Here is a 15,638-nt window from a genome sequence, read left to right as displayed (position 1 = left end):
GAGCATAGGCCAGCTCCACACCTAGCTGGGAAGGGTTGAGGGAGGGGCCAGCCCAGATGCTAGGAGATTCGACTGCTTTTAAGTGCCTTTTCCTTGATTTGGCATGCTCCCTGTTACTGTAGCCCTTTAACTATTTTCTGGAGCTTTGAGAAAGATGTATCTGCCAGTTCTTTCTGGTTGTTCAAAACTTTTGCAGGGAATGGAGTCCTGGAGCATCTCACTCCACCATCTTGATTGGGGTGGAGCCCACCAAACTTCTTATTAAATGATTTTTAAAATATGCAAATAAGCACAGTATAGTCTTAATAATCCATTCAACCACATTTACTAATTTATATTTAATGAATGCTTAGGAGCAACCTTACTTGTTAAAAATAGCTAAGTAACTCATGCTAATTTTATTTGATTTTTGAGGTGAATAATTTTATCTGTTTTCCCATTTTTTTATAACAATAAGAAAAATTAGTACTTAATCTTTATCTCCTTCTCACCCCCATAATCGTGTAAGGATGCTGTTTTATGTTTCTCACAAGAATTAGGATACATTACTTAATTTTTCTTCTTGAATTGTGTATTTTTTAAACCTTATAATTAATTTATAACTTGAAAAAATAAATTTTAATCCATGCAAATCAGGCCTTGATAAAAAGAAATTTTATTGTTTTATTCAGTCAATAGTTCACTAAAAATAGTCGTAATCTAAATACCATTAGGTTAGCAAGACACTTGAAAAATTCACAATGTCACAATCAAATAAACTGATTTATGGTCAAAACCTTCAAAAACTTATTTTTCCCCTATTTCCAATGAATGTCAATATTCTCGACTCTTCTTTTAAAACTCTTAATAATTTCATTTCTATGTAACATTTTTTATGAAGGCCAAATATGGTGATCCATGTATGTGATGAAGCAAAAAACTTGAAAGAAGATTTTATCTGCCCACGAGATCTTTTGATATCAGAAATGAAGTACTTTGCTGAATATTTATCTATGGATGCCCAGCGCTGGGAAGAGGTGGACATTTCAGTTCATTGTGACGTTCACATCTTCAACTGGTTGATAAAATATGTTAAAAGGAACACTAAGGAGAATAAAGATTGTGAGATCCCCACTTTAGGTAAAAGACAATCTATTGCTTATTTTGTAGTAAAATTTGTATGTTACCTGACAGTTGCCTCAGGCCAAAAATGAAATGTGGAAAATTATTCAGACATTAGTTATTTATGCTCAAATTGGAGAAGTAGTATCACATCCTTTTCTAGTTAATTATAATGAATTTATGGCAGATAGGTCTTAAGGTCAGCCATTTTCATAGTGTTGGTACATGGACCCCTAGGGTCCTGGAGATGCTGTTTGATGAGTCAACGAGGTGAAAACAATTTTCATAATAACACAAAGATGGTATTTTTCTTTTTCACTTGTTGACATGTAATCAGATGGTGCAAATGCAGTGGAGGATAAAACAGTTGGAGCCTTCACATGCATCAAGGCAGGGTATCAAGCTGTACTAGAAGTCATGTTCTTCAACATGTGTGCTTAGTTAAAAAGAAAAAAGCCAATTTCACTGACAGTTGTCCTGAGGAGAAGCACTTGGGGGTTGTTTGATTTCTAAGGTAAAATAGCTCCTTTTTTAAAAACAAAATCTTTTTTACTTGAAAGAACAGCTGACAAACTATGGCTATTCAGCGGACATTTTCTTGAAAATGACAAAGTGAGGTGGGAAACCACTGTTGCCAATGATAAAATTTAAGACTTCGATGGATAATTTGAATTTTGGAAACTTGTATCTGCTTCCAGGAAAATGTTGAAACACCTTTTCAAAGTGTAAGATAAACCAGTGGATTTTGATGTAATAGAGTAGGAAAAGTTCATTGACAGCATTTAAGATTTTATGTGGCTACTAACTTTTAAGAAACTACCATTTGTCATGTTTTTAAACTACCATTTGTCATGTTTTATAAACCTCCATATATAAAAGAAGGCTACCCATGACTTGAATACCAAAGCAAATGTGAGAATCCAGCTGTCTTATTAAGTCAGACATTGAAGAGATTTGAAAAATAAGTAAAACGGTGCTCCGCTTCTCAGTAAATTTTTTTTTTTTGCTTTGGAAAATATAGTTTTTTTAATGAGAATATGTTATTTGTATTAACATGTAATGGGTTTATTATTGTCATTTTTAATGAATTAATAAGTATTTTTAAGTTTCTGTTTTAAGTTCTAATATGGGACATGCTGTTTACGTATAAGACAGGTAAGCAAAAGCTCTTTAGGATTCTCAACTTTTTAAATTTTAAAGGGGTCCTGAGACCAAAAGTTTGAGAACCAATGTTCCAGATGGTAAGGGGAATAATTTACTAAGTAATCTTTCAGTGAACGTAGACTCATATAGGAGATCACACTTGTGGTTTAATAAAAATCTTTCCTTGCACTAAAATTGCTATTACAGCAGTACCAACATATTTCTAAACACTTACTGGTAAATAAATTTATACTGACAGTATAAAAATTTTCTGAGGGAGTTTATAATGTATTATATTCTAGTGATCAGATTCATGGGGAAGGTTTCCAGTGGTCCTGAAATTAAAATTATGATTGTTGTATCAATATTTTCAGCCAATCAGAATCTAGAGATTTCAGACTATCCAGATATGAGATAGATGTATGTATGAAATAAAAATCAAAATATGTAGACAGAAAAAAAGTATTTTTGTTTGATCCAACATATCTGTATGTATAGTAAAGGTAAAAGAAGTAGGGCAAAACTTGTCAGTCTGTTATCTTGGACTTTAAATCAGTGACTACAAATGTAAACTGTTACAACAGTAATTTTTATTCTAACCAGGAAAACTACCAAATTAAATTTCTCATAATCCTGGACATGGGTTCTTAACTTGGATGTGTTAAATATACTGAGGAGCTTTTTTTACCAACTCGTTCCTCTCTTTACCTGTAATCTAGAATTTAAAGGTTGAGAGATCTAGAAATATTATATAGGGAAATATTGGAGTTACTTTAAATATTGAGGGTCCTTTATTTAGAAGGATTGCCTTAGTACTATAATGGTGAGAAACTACAGATTTTTCTTTCTCTTAAAAATACCTCATGGGAGAAGATTTAGGTTTACTGAAATGATAGTACCAGCTGGCATCCCCTTTTTCCTCTCTCCACACCTCAGCAGGCTAATTTAATATTCCTTTAGAAAGTAGCCTCAGCACTTCTGCAGTAGTAAATTTTTTATTACATTTCAAAATCTTTTATAATTTAATATTTGTTCATAATAAGCATGGACTTCTTTTGAAATAATTTTGCTAATAACAAATGCTCTCATTAATGATTTAAAATTTTTTCTCAGAGTTTTTTAATATGATGAATTATATTCTCAATTTTAATTTTCTTTTTTCCCTGACTTAGTTAAGAAGATGTTTGAATATGTCATTTTTTTTTAGCTGGAGACTTTTTTGCTTGATACTAACAATTCCATGGCAAATTTACCACACATTTTCTCTATATCCTAAATTTTAGCATTGAATTTTCTTTCTTTCATGTATCTAAGCCATATGATATAGTAAGATTATATTAAATTATTCTAATTAAAGCAACATCTTCTTTTAAGGTGAGAAGGAGACTGTTCTGAGGAGATACATTACAAATCATAAAAAAAATAATTTTTTTCTCCTTTTTAGAGCCAGGAAATGTCATTTCGATTCTTATTTCTTCAGAGTTTTTGAAAATGGATTCATTGGTAAGTCTTAATAAAAGATCCCAGCTGTTTTATTCACCTATGCTTATTTAACAGGTATGCTTTGATTTTTCCTTCAAGTGTCTATAAAATTGTAAGACCTCTTACTGAAATAATTGTTAATTCAGGAATATGATTCCATTAGACTAAACTGCTCATTTTGGAGGGGTTCTGTTGGGGAGGGGTTAAGGCCACTATATATAATTTGTGTGTTATGTCTATAAAGCAAGCAACTTATCCCCAAGGAGTAGCCCACTGTTGTATTAGATGAAACTCAACAGAATTAACTTTATCCCAAATGGAATTCTACTCTAAAACCAAATTAAATGAAAATTAATTGGAATATATTTGTTTCACTATTTAGAGAATTTCTTTCATTTATTGTTTTCATATAGTTCAGGGAATGAAGAATAAATACTCAACTGTTAATATAATTTCATTTGTATGTATCACATATGCTCATATCTATTGCTTAAGAGTAGGTGATGAAACATAAGAACACAGTAGAATTTTTTAAAATATATTCTTTTTTGGTGTTAACTTTAAATAAAGTTTTGCTTTTAGTCCCTGATGAAACTACATAAGAGAGAATGTGCCTTCATCATGTTAAGAGATGTGAAGTTTATTTGATTGTTTGGGGTTTTATTACTTCCCTGGATTTTTTTTCTACTCCTCAGCCCTTCTTTCAATCAGCTGGTGTTAATTGTCTCAGGGAAGGATTACAGAAAAAAAAAAAGCAAAGACTGAAAGAGTCATTAACTTTTGAGTTTTTAAATCTAAAGCCAAAGGATAATTTTTTTTATTGTGGAATATAACATATTTACATAGAAGTGATAATTTTCCAAGTGTAATTTAACAAGTAGTTAGAGAGCAAGTTTCAAAAAATATGGGCAAAGGATAATTTTTATGCCATAAATTAAACATTTGGAAGAATGCACAATTAGTCAGATCTAAGGTCCCTCTAAACCAACAACCACCTCAAAAAGTAAATTAATATACTTCAGATTGGGGAGAGGGGAAGAAATTCAGAGAGCAAACCTATCACAAATGAGGCAACCCTGAAGTGATTGAACTTTTGTCTCTGCCACCCAGAGAAATGGAGACTTAAAATTGTAATTAAGTTTAGTTATAGGAAATCACATATCTTGTACACTTGAGTTTGTGCACTAAAATTTATACCTGCCATGTCTATGAAAGGTGCACAGTGCATTGATGTTTGAAATCCTCTTGAAGGTTGCAAATTATTTTTCTAGGTATATTTATCTGTTTTTACAAATTTTACCTGCTGGACCACTTTGGAACAGTGTAGATTAACCCAAATAGGCAAACCCCAGTTGGTTCCTAGCAATACATTTATAAGGCTTTCAATGAATTTTTTTCTTTGAAACCTACTGATACATCATCCCTCATGCTACTATTTTTTTTCATTTTTTTTTTAAATTGTGAACTTTATCATATATACATAAAAGTGATAACTTTCAATGTACGATTTCACAAGTAGTTAGCAAATGTCAAAGAATGTCATGGGTCACAGTTCCACAACTTCAGCCATTTCCATTAGGTGTCATCTCTTGATGTACAGCTCACAAGCAGTCAGATATGTATTTTCAAAAAATTGTTATGTGTTACAGTTCCACAATTTCAGTTCTTTCCTTATTATGCAATACAAGGTATATACAGAAAGGTGAAGACCTTCAAGGCACAATTCAATGAGCATCTGTAGAGCAAATCCCAAGGGATGCTATAGGCTATGGTTCCACCATGTCATTTACTTCCTTCTAGCCATTCAAACACCCCCCATCCAAAAATATATATATAATTATATAAAGTTTCAGTATTCATAGACCTTTGTTCAATCTTATCTTGTTTGTTGCTACTCCTTCCCCTCACTTAATCTCTTTCTCCATCATCAGGTATCTAGGCAGTGAGCACCCTAACTTGTTCTTATTAAAAGGGGGTGTCGACAGTATGGGGAAGGGGACCACATCTAATAGTTGATCTTAAAGAGGCTGTTGCCTCTGGGTTTTAGGAATTATCTGGTATAGGAACACTCTAGTGGATTTAAGTTTCTGAAAGATAAAACTTAGTGAGTGCATCTTTTATAGAATATCAGATAGGGACCTAAGTATTTGGGACTACTTGGTAAGAGCATGGCATGCTGTGGCAATTTGGGATGTCTTGCTGGAGCTTCCATAAGAGAAACCTCCAGGATAGCCTCTCAACTCTATTTGGGATCTCTCAGCCACTGTGACCTCAGCTGGTTACCTTCCTTTTTTTCCCCCTTTTGGTCAAGTAGGCATTTTCAATCTCTCACTGCCAGGGCCAGGCTCATTCCTGGAATCATGTCCCACGTATGCAGAGAGATTCATTCCCCTGGGAGTCATTTCCCTCGTGGGGGGTAGGGGAAAGGTGGTTAATGAATTTATTTGCTGAATAGGCCACATCTGACATGCTACTATTTTCAATATTTGTTTTCTATTCTATATTTTTTTAGGTTGAACAATGTATTCAGTATTGCCACAAAAATATGAATGCCATAGTGGCCACCCCATGCAACATGAACTGCATCAATGCAAATCTTCTTACACGTATAGCTGATCTGTTTACACACAGTGAAGTTGATGATTTAAAGGACAAGAAAGATAAGTTTAAGAGGTAATTTTTAAATTTTAATTTTAAACCTAATATTTCTGTTGGAAAAAACCTATTTCTATTGCATTTTAGTGTATTTTTTTCCTTTTCATTTTTTTTTGTAAAATGGAAATACATTTTCACAATAGCAATTTTACAAAACTTCTAAACATATATGATGTTTTATAATCAATGACAACATCCAATTGTATTTATTTCCTGGAAATTAGATATCTATATTTTCAAATTCATAATCTACTTTACAGTATAAGTTAGATCAATTCAACATAGTTCAACAAACTTATTGAGTGCTATTTTAGGAGCTTAAGATATAGAGTTACTTAAGTGTTAAATTCTACCCTTCCTCAGAGAAATTTAGTATGGAAGTCAGATTTATAAAGGAAATAAAAGTGTAGAGAAGATGAAGTGTAGATACTGAAGAAGTCCATTTGAGAAGAATCAGCTCAATCAGAGTGGGAGGATATGATGAAAAGAAAGGTTTGCCAGAAGATCCTCAGGTTGGATTTTGAAAGATGAGTTGAAGTTTTCCAGCCTGCCAATGGGGAGGTTGGGGAAGAGGGATGAGGAAATCCAGGGGAGAAGAAGCAGTCTATGCAAAAATATGAAAATGTGACACTGCACTGCACATTTGTATTGAGGATACAGTATTTTGGGATTACTGCTGTAGGCAGTGCTACATAAGGAATGGCAAGAAGTGCAGTTTCCTGGCTAGGCTTGTTTAGATCATGGAAGGCCTTGAATGCCATGGTAGAGAGCTTGGAGTTTAAACTTTATGTAACCAGAAACTGATGCAGATTTTTAAGCCAGACAAATGTTATCAGATGGTAATTTTAAGAAAGAACCCTTCTGGCAGAAACATTAGGCTGGTTTGTGGTGGGATGTTGTCAGGATTAGAGCCCAGTAAAGAGCCCAATAAAACGGCTCCTGGAGTGTACTAGAGGGATCCTGAGAACCTGCGCTGAGGAACTGGCAGTAGGAGTCGTAGGAGAGAAGCAACTTGTGGGACACTGAGGGAGCAGATTGTTCAGTATACTTAGGAGCTCACTGAATGTGGGAGAGAAGAGTAGAGGGTGACATGTCATCTGTTTCTGGCTTGGGAGACTGAGTGGATGGTGCACCACCAACCAAGACAGAAAAACTAGGCTTGAGAAAAAGATGAGTCTACCCTTAGACATGTCATGTTAAAAATTTTTGTAGGACATTTCTCAATAGTGTTGGGAATACCCATACATAAAGAAAGCAATGATAAGAAAGTTAAAATAAAAACATTATGTGGTTCTATAGAGAATGACCCCATTAGTTAATACATAATCAGCAAGTCATATAATATATTTTCTTCTGAAACCAGTCAAATAGCAATCAAACCTTTGCTTTTCTGCTCTAAATTAAATGCCTCTTTAACATTGTTTTTTCCTGAGAGGAGGACAAAGTTTTCTGAAAATCTAGTCCTAAATTTACATCTGAAATATTGTATACATGGTCACAACTTGATCTCCTGTTTTTCCATAGAGTGCCACCATCCAGGTGATCCAAAATAGCAGATGATTTAAAATATAAGTCCAACTTTCCTTGAGATGTATTTTAAGACTTTTCACCATATTTTGGTGTATTTTAAGTGAAGTGGAATTTATCCAGAGCTTGTGACTGAAGGTTAAAAATTAGGTATTAAATTAATTATTGCATATGAGTATATACTGGTAGCAGATTACGTTAAAAAAAATTATTAAGACGGGCCTTAGAATAAAGGGGAAGAGTGGTTTGAAAGGAGGTAGGCTGTGACCATTTTTACTTAGGGGCTGTTTAGGCCATGGCAAGAATAACATACTTTATTTCTAAGTTTCGTTGGAAGCAGAGGAGTGACAAGATCTGACCCCCCCCCCCATTATGTGTGGGGTGACTTCTTGAGGCTTCTGCCCTCCCCCACAAAGTGTAGCCATGAGGTATATTAGTGGCCAGATGTTGGATCTTCTCCACCTGTCTTGTGGGATTGGCTAGTATTGAAGATGGGCCTCCTGCGTTATACATTTTGGGACCCCTGCCTTGAAGAATGAATGCTTCTTACTACTTTTGATACTTTCACAGGGCCCACTCTTTTCTGACTTGTACTTTAAAACTTTCTGTTTCTAAAGGTTAAGCCCTAGGAGCACAGCCCTCAGCAAGGAAGAACCCTGAAAATGATTTTTCTCTATAAATAACATACCATAGAAACCATGGACTCCAAGAAGCCTTAAACTGGTTGGGGGAAGGGGGTGTCAGAGAGCACTGGGTGCACATCCTATCATGTTCTCTGATCCTTGGTTGCCTCAACCATAAAATGGCAATATGGCTGCCCAGTTCTTGGGTTTTCCATGAGGATTAGATGAGATAATATAAATCAAGAACCCAGCATGGTGCCTGGTAACTGATGTTGGTAGCAATTATCATCGTTATAGCAATTACCATTCTTAAGGGGGTGGGGAGATTTATCCTTGAAGGCTGCATGGAGAAGATGATTTAAAGAACACTGGGAAATGACCATATGAACATGGTGGGAGGAGAGAATTCCAGGTGGAGAGCCAGTTTAGGGCAAAATTGCAGAAGGTGGTATCCGTCCAACAGCTTCTGGTGATTGGACTTAAACCATGCAGTCCTGAATCAGGACTATCACTTGATCTTTTGACTTTGACATCAACCCTGGTTGGTCACTGTGGAAGGGCTCCTCATTAATAGTCATTGGTACCACAAAGCTAGGCAAAAGAGCACATTCAAGAGCAGCTGAAACCTTGCTAAGCTCTAAGGCTGACTGGCACTCTGGCAATTAAGAAAACATTAAACACCTCCTTGATTTAGAGTCCATGAAATCAAATTCCCGATTCCATGGGAATTAAGCAGGAACCTCACCTTTCAACTCAGTAAAGAAATGATTTTTTTTTAAGTATGTGAAACTCAGCTAGAAAATCCATGCCCTGTTTTCAAGGGAGCAAGGAACAAATAGTAGGTAAATGCAAATTATGCCCCAGTCAGAAGGCACCCCAGGTCTTTTCCTCATTGTGCACATCTTTGGGAAGTCTGTATCTCACATTCTCTGACTTGTATTTTTTTTTTTATTGCGATTGTTCACATACCATACAATTATCCAGAGGTCTAAAGTGTACAAACAATTGTCCACGGTACCATCATACAGCTGTGCATGTATCACCACAATTAATTTTTTTTTTTTAATTTTAGAACATTTTCATTTCTCCAGAAAAGAAATAAAGACAAAAAAAGGAAACTCAAATCCTCCCATACTCCTAACCAAACCCCCTCCATTATTGATTCCTAGTATTGGTATAGTACATTTGTTACTGTTGATGAAAGAATGTTAAAATACTACTAACTGTAGTATATAGTTTGCAATAGGTGTGTTTTTTTCCTATATTCCCCTCTATTATTAACTTCTAGTTATAGTGTCATACATTTATTCTAGTTCATTAGAGAGATTTCTAATATTTGTACGTGGACATTGTCCACCACAAGATTCACTGTTTTATACATTCCCATCTTTTAACCTGCAGCTTCCCTTCTGGTGACATATGTGACTCTGAGCTTACCCTTTCCACCACAGTCACAGACCATTCACGACTGTTAGTTATTCTCACAACATGCTACCATCACCTCTGTCCCTTTCCAAATGTTTAAGCTCACCCTAGTTGAACATTCTGTTCATAGTAAGCAACCGCTCCCCATTCTTTAGCCTCATTCTATATCATGGTAACGTATATTTCATGTCTATGAGTTTACCTATTATGATTAGTTCATATCAGTGAGACCCTGCAATATTTGTCCTTATGTGACTGTCTTATTTCACTCAATTTAGTACCCTCAAGGTTTCTTCATCAACCCATTTTTTTTAAGATGGTTTTGTTCATACTCCATACATTCGATCCTAATTAAACAATTGATGGTTCCCTGTATAGTCATGTATTTATGTATTCACTGCCATCACCACTATCTATATAAGGACATCTCCATTTCTTCCACAAAGCAGGAGGAATAGTCAAAGAAGGTAGAGAGACAAAAGAAAAAGAAAAAAGAAATAGAGAGAGAGAAAAAAAGTGACAGCTAGGAAACAATAAAAGGAAAGATAGATAGCATTAAACTAAAGTAGAATAAAGAGTCAGACAGCATCACCAATGCCGAGAGTCCCAAACCCTTCCCCTATTCCTCACCCCCCATAAGCATTTAGCTTTGGTATATTGCCTTTGTTACTTTAAAGAAAGCATAATACAATGTTTCTGTTAATTATAGTCTCTAGTTTGCATTAATTGTATTTTCCCCCCAATCCCACCCTATTTTTAACACCTTGCAATGTTGACATTTGTCTGTTCTACCTCATGTAAAAACATATTTGTACCTTTTATCACAATCGTTGAGCACCCTAGGTTTCACTTAGTTATACAGTCCCAGTCTTTATCTTTCCTCTTTCCTTCTGGTATCCCATGTGCTCCTAACCTTCCTCTTTCAACCACATTCACAGTCATCTTTGTTCAGTGTACTTACATTGTTGTGCTGCTATCTCCCAAAATTGTCTTCCAAACCTCTCACTTCTGTCTTTTCCTTTCTGTCTGTAGTGCTCTGTTTAGTGTTTCCTGTAGCACTGGTATCTTGTTTACAAACTCAGTCATTGTCTGTTTGTCAGAGAATATTTTAAGCTCTCCCTCATATTTGAAGGACAGTTTTGCCGGATATAGGATTCTTGGTTGGTGGCTTTTCTCTTTCAGCATCTTGAATATATCACCCCACTTCCTTCTTGCCTCCATGGTTTCTACTGAGAAACCAGCACATAGTCTTACCAAGCTTCCTTTATGTGTTGGATCGCTTTTCTCTTGCTGCTTTCAGGATTCTCTCTTTATCTTTGAACATTTGATAATCTGATTATTAAGTGTCTTGGCATAGGCCTATTCATATCTTTTCTGTTTGAGATATGCTGTACTTCTTGGATCTGTAATTTTATGTCTTTCATAAGAGATGGGAAATTTTCATTGATTACTTCCTCTATTATTGCTTCTGCCCCTTTTCCCTTCTCTTCTCCTTCTGGAACACCCATGACACGTACATTCCTGCATTTTGTGTTGTCATTCAATACCTGGAGATGTTGCTCATATTTTTCCATTCTTTTCTCTATCTGTTCTTTTGTGTGAGGGCTTTCAGGTGTCTTGTTCTCCAGTTCCTGAGTGTTTTCTTCTGTCTCTTGAGATCTGCTGTTGTATGTCTCCATTGTGTCTTTCATCCTTTGTGTTGTGCCTTTCATTTCCATAGATTCTGCCAGTTGTTTTTTTGAACTTTCAACTTCTACCATATGTACTCCCAGTGTTTTCATTATATGCTTCATCTCTTTTGCCATATCTTCCCTAAACTTTTGAGTTGATTTAGTATTAGTTGTTTCAGTTCCTGTATCTCAGTTGAAGTGTAAGTTTTTTCCTTTGACTGGGCCATAACTTCGTTTTTCTTAGTGTAGAAGTGTAGGTTGTAGTTTTCTGTTGTCTAGGTATCTTGTTTCCCTGGTTACCCCAATCAGGTTTTCCCATACCAGAATAGGCTCAGGTTTCAGAAGGAGGTAATAGTATCAGGTCTCCCTGATGGTGTGTCTTAGAAGATTAATATGCCCTGTGAGGCCTCAAGCCACTGTGCTTTTCTGCCCAGCACATGGTGCCTGTCAGCGTGTCACTCCAGACTGGTATAATGAGGTGTGGCCCATGGCTGTTTACCCCAGGCTCTGGGGTCTGGTTCTGAATGGAAGGCAGGTAGTAGAGCTTGGCACCACCTCTTTCCTTTTAGGGAAGATTCACCCCCTAGGGAGATATCATTTGCATTTGAATAGTCTCTCTGACTCTGCTATCTCCACCCTTGTCTGGTTCAGAATGCTGGGAACTGAAAATGGCTGAAGCTTTCTCCACTAAGCTGAAAAAGCGACAGAAAACCCCCCTTCAGGGCCAGTCCACGGCCACACTCAGTTTCACCTGTCGGCCAGAGATAGCACCTGGTCCTCTGGGCTCCCTCTCCCTCCCAGAGAGGTCCTTTAGCTCTCCAAGGTCAGTCGTCACCAAAAGCCTCTGTCTGCTTGTTAGGGATTCGTGGCTTGTATTGAGCCGTCAACATTTGTTAATTAAAACCTCAGTTGGAGCTGGACTGAGGTATATTTGCTTGTTCAGAGAGTGCTGCTCTCTATCACAGTGAGGCTTTGCAGTTTAGGCTGCCATGGGGGGAGGGAGCTTGGGTCCACAGTTTTTACTTACAGATTTTTTGCTGAGATCTTGGGCATTCCTCCCAATCCAGGTTGGTGCATGATGTGTGGACAGTCATGTTTGTCCCCCAGCAGTTATTTCAGATTATTTACTAGTTGTTTCTGGTTGTTTATTAGTTGTCCCAGGGGGACTAACTAACTTCCACTCCTCTCTATGCTGCCATCTTCTTCCTCTGATTTGTTTTTAAAAGACGTTTCTGGTTGCTCTGTGGAGAATACATTGTGAGGTATTAAAATAGAAGCAAGGAGACCAGCTAGAAATCTGGTACATTAGTCTGGTAAGAGGTGACAGGGTTTGGGCAATGGTAGAATCAGTGGGGCTGGAAGGAAGTAGATGGATTTAGGGTAAGTTATTAGAAAAGATCTTCCAGATTTGTGAATGGAAAGATGTGGGAAGAGAGAGAAAGAGAGGATCCAAGGATCCTGTAGGTTTAGGGCTTGGATGGTGGTGCCATTAATGGAGAGGGGAAAGATTGGAGTGGGGGAATCAAGAAATGAATTTGGGTCTTGTTCTATTTAATTTACTTATGAACATCCAAATGGGGTTGGCAGGTAGAGAGTTGGATATGCAAGTCTTGAGTCTAGATCAGAGGTCAGGAATTAAAACAGAAATTCAGAAGTAGATGAGGTTTGAAGCCACATGGAACTGGATGAGATTTTCTAGCAAGAGTCCATTTGTGTGTCTCGCTCAAGAAATCTTTGACTATCTGAGGGTGGTAAGATATTCTATGTTTTCTCAGTTATCTATCTTGAATTAATTTTTGTGTGTGGTATGAAGTAGGAGTCAAGGTTCATTTTTTTCCAAATAGCTTTCTAGTTGACCATGCATCATGTATTGAAAAAACCATCCTTTCCTCACCAAATCACAGCAGCGCCTTTACTGTGTAAATCAGGTGACTATATATTTGAGTATGTTTCTGAATTCTTTATTTTGTTCTGTTGTTTTCTTTGTCTATCCTTCTGTCAGTATCACACTGTCTTAATTATAGTAGCTCTAGTATTATTGTCGGTGTCTAGTTATCTATATTCACCAGCTCTGCCCTTCACGATTGTTCCTTGGCTATTTTAGGTCCTTTGCATTTCCATATAAATTTTATGATCAACTTGCTGTTTTTTTCTTTCTGCATACACACACACAAATCTGCTAGAATTTGGGAATTATTGAATCTGGGAAGGTTTGATGTCTTAATATTGAGTCTTCCAACCATGAGCAGGATATATAATCATCCATTTATTTAGGTCTTCTTTAATTTGTTTCAAAAAGGTGTTATAATTTTTGGTGTAGAGACGTTTTCCTTTTCATATTGGATGTATTCCCAAGTATTTTAGTTTATGGTGCTCTTGTAAATATTTTTATTTCACTTTCTAATTGTTAGCAAGAGAGTATCAATAGTGACAATCCAACATTTAGAGGTTCAACAGAGGAGAAGTAGCAAGTGAGAGGCTTCAGAAAACCCACTGAAATAGCATGGAAGATAGCAGAAAAGATGGTTCAAGAAGGAAATATTTAAGTGATCAAATGTGTGGAATGCTGCTACAATGAAGGGAAAGATAAGGACAGAAATGAGACCAATTGGATTTAGACATTTTTCCAGAAATTTGCTCTGAATGGGAGCTAAAAATTTAGCAGTACCTATAGGAATAGGTAGACTCTTCATTCTTTAAAGAAGGAAGATAATGGAGTGTGTTTATATGCTGATCAGTATGATCCATTAGAGAGGGAGCAATTGATAATACAAGGGATTATCCAAGAGTTAAATCCTTGCAGGGAATTATCCAAGAGCTAAATGCTTGAGAAGGGGAATAGGATCCTAAATCTGGAGTTGGCCTTTAATGGCAGCAGGCATTACACAAAGGAAGGTGGAGAAATAGGGTCCTGACAGCCAGGATGTACATTTAGAATTAGTGACACACTTAGAAGACTTCAAGTTCAGCCATATTATGCATAATAATAAATTGGTTAATATTTATTGACTGCTTAACAGTATGCCTGGCACTATGCTAAACTCTTTAGAAACATTGTATCATTTAACCCTCATAAAACCTTGAGAGTTTGGATTATTAACCTCATTTTATAGATGAAAAAACAAGGTTCGAAGAGTTTGAGTTGCCAAAGGTCACATACCTAGTTATTGAGAGACCCCAGATTGTTAAATTCTCAAAAAGAGAGGTAGATATCTATCATTTTTGTTTTTCTTGTGAAAACGGATCCTTGATCACAAGCCATTCTCATTAACAGGTTAGTTTACTTAGTAGAACATCAAAATGTATTATAAACCCAAAGAGAGGCACTCCAAGAATTTATCAATCTTATTTTAAACATGCACAAATAGATTAGTGTTTATTTTCATGACTATTAAGTAACTTTATTAAAGTAATTCTAGAACATTAATTTGTTGGTCATTTGTTGTTCATAGTAAACTCTTTTGTAAGAAGATTGAGCGACTGTTTGATCCTGAGTACTCGAATCCAGATTCTCGGAGTAGTGCAGTGACATTATATAGGTATGATAATGTGTTATTCTTTAGTATGCTATATGATACAGCTAAATTCTTTAATTTTGCTAAATTTTAAATTGTCATCTTGGATGTTTTTATATCTTCTTGGTATTTTAGGTGCTATTTGTGTAAGAAACTTTTAACAAAAGAAACTGAAAGAAGAAGTCCTTGCATTCCTGGAAAAATCAATGTGGATCAACATGGAAATATTATCTACATTCACATAAGGTGTAATGAAAATAAATATAACTTTTTACATAGTTTCATGTTCTGTTGAATTTTACAATAGATCCAGATTTATTTTCTTGTGAATTTTTGCGAGTGTGGAAGATTGTCTTTAATTTTCAATTTTCCATAATCTTTTTATTGGTTCATCATATTTTTTCTGTATTCTATTAATGCATAGCCATTTTCCTCCCTTTAAGTTCAAAATAAGATCTCATTCAGAGTTAGGAGGGAGGTTATAAATTGGTGTAATG

General features: G+C 35.9%; 1 protein-coding gene across 5 annotated transcripts in view; it reads left to right on the top strand.

Moving 5' to 3' along the window:
• KIAA1841 (KIAA1841 ortholog) overlaps positions 1 to 15,638 on the top strand; it is a 111,764-nt gene that overhangs the window by 20,817 nt on the left and 75,309 nt on the right. For all 5 annotated transcript variants that reach the window (XM_037807369.1, XM_037807367.1, XM_037807368.1 and 2 more), the window contains exons 5-9: positions 881 to 1,119; positions 3,689 to 3,747; positions 6,239 to 6,399; positions 15,079 to 15,165; positions 15,277 to 15,387. In XM_037807369.1, the coding sequence (XP_037663297.1) occupies positions 881 to 1,119; positions 3,689 to 3,747; positions 6,239 to 6,399; positions 15,079 to 15,165; positions 15,277 to 15,387 (657 nt within the window). The remainder of the gene's footprint in view (positions 1 to 880; positions 1,120 to 3,688; positions 3,748 to 6,238; positions 6,400 to 15,078; positions 15,166 to 15,276; positions 15,388 to 15,638) is intronic.

Source organism: Choloepus didactylus, chromosome 17, assembly GCF_015220235.1.
Source record: "Choloepus didactylus isolate mChoDid1 chromosome 17, mChoDid1.pri, whole genome shotgun sequence".
NCBI lineage: Eukaryota > Metazoa > Chordata > Mammalia > Pilosa > Megalonychidae > Choloepus > Choloepus didactylus.
The sequence above is the reverse complement of the archived record's forward strand: the minus strand, read 5'-3'. Positions and strand labels throughout refer to the sequence as shown.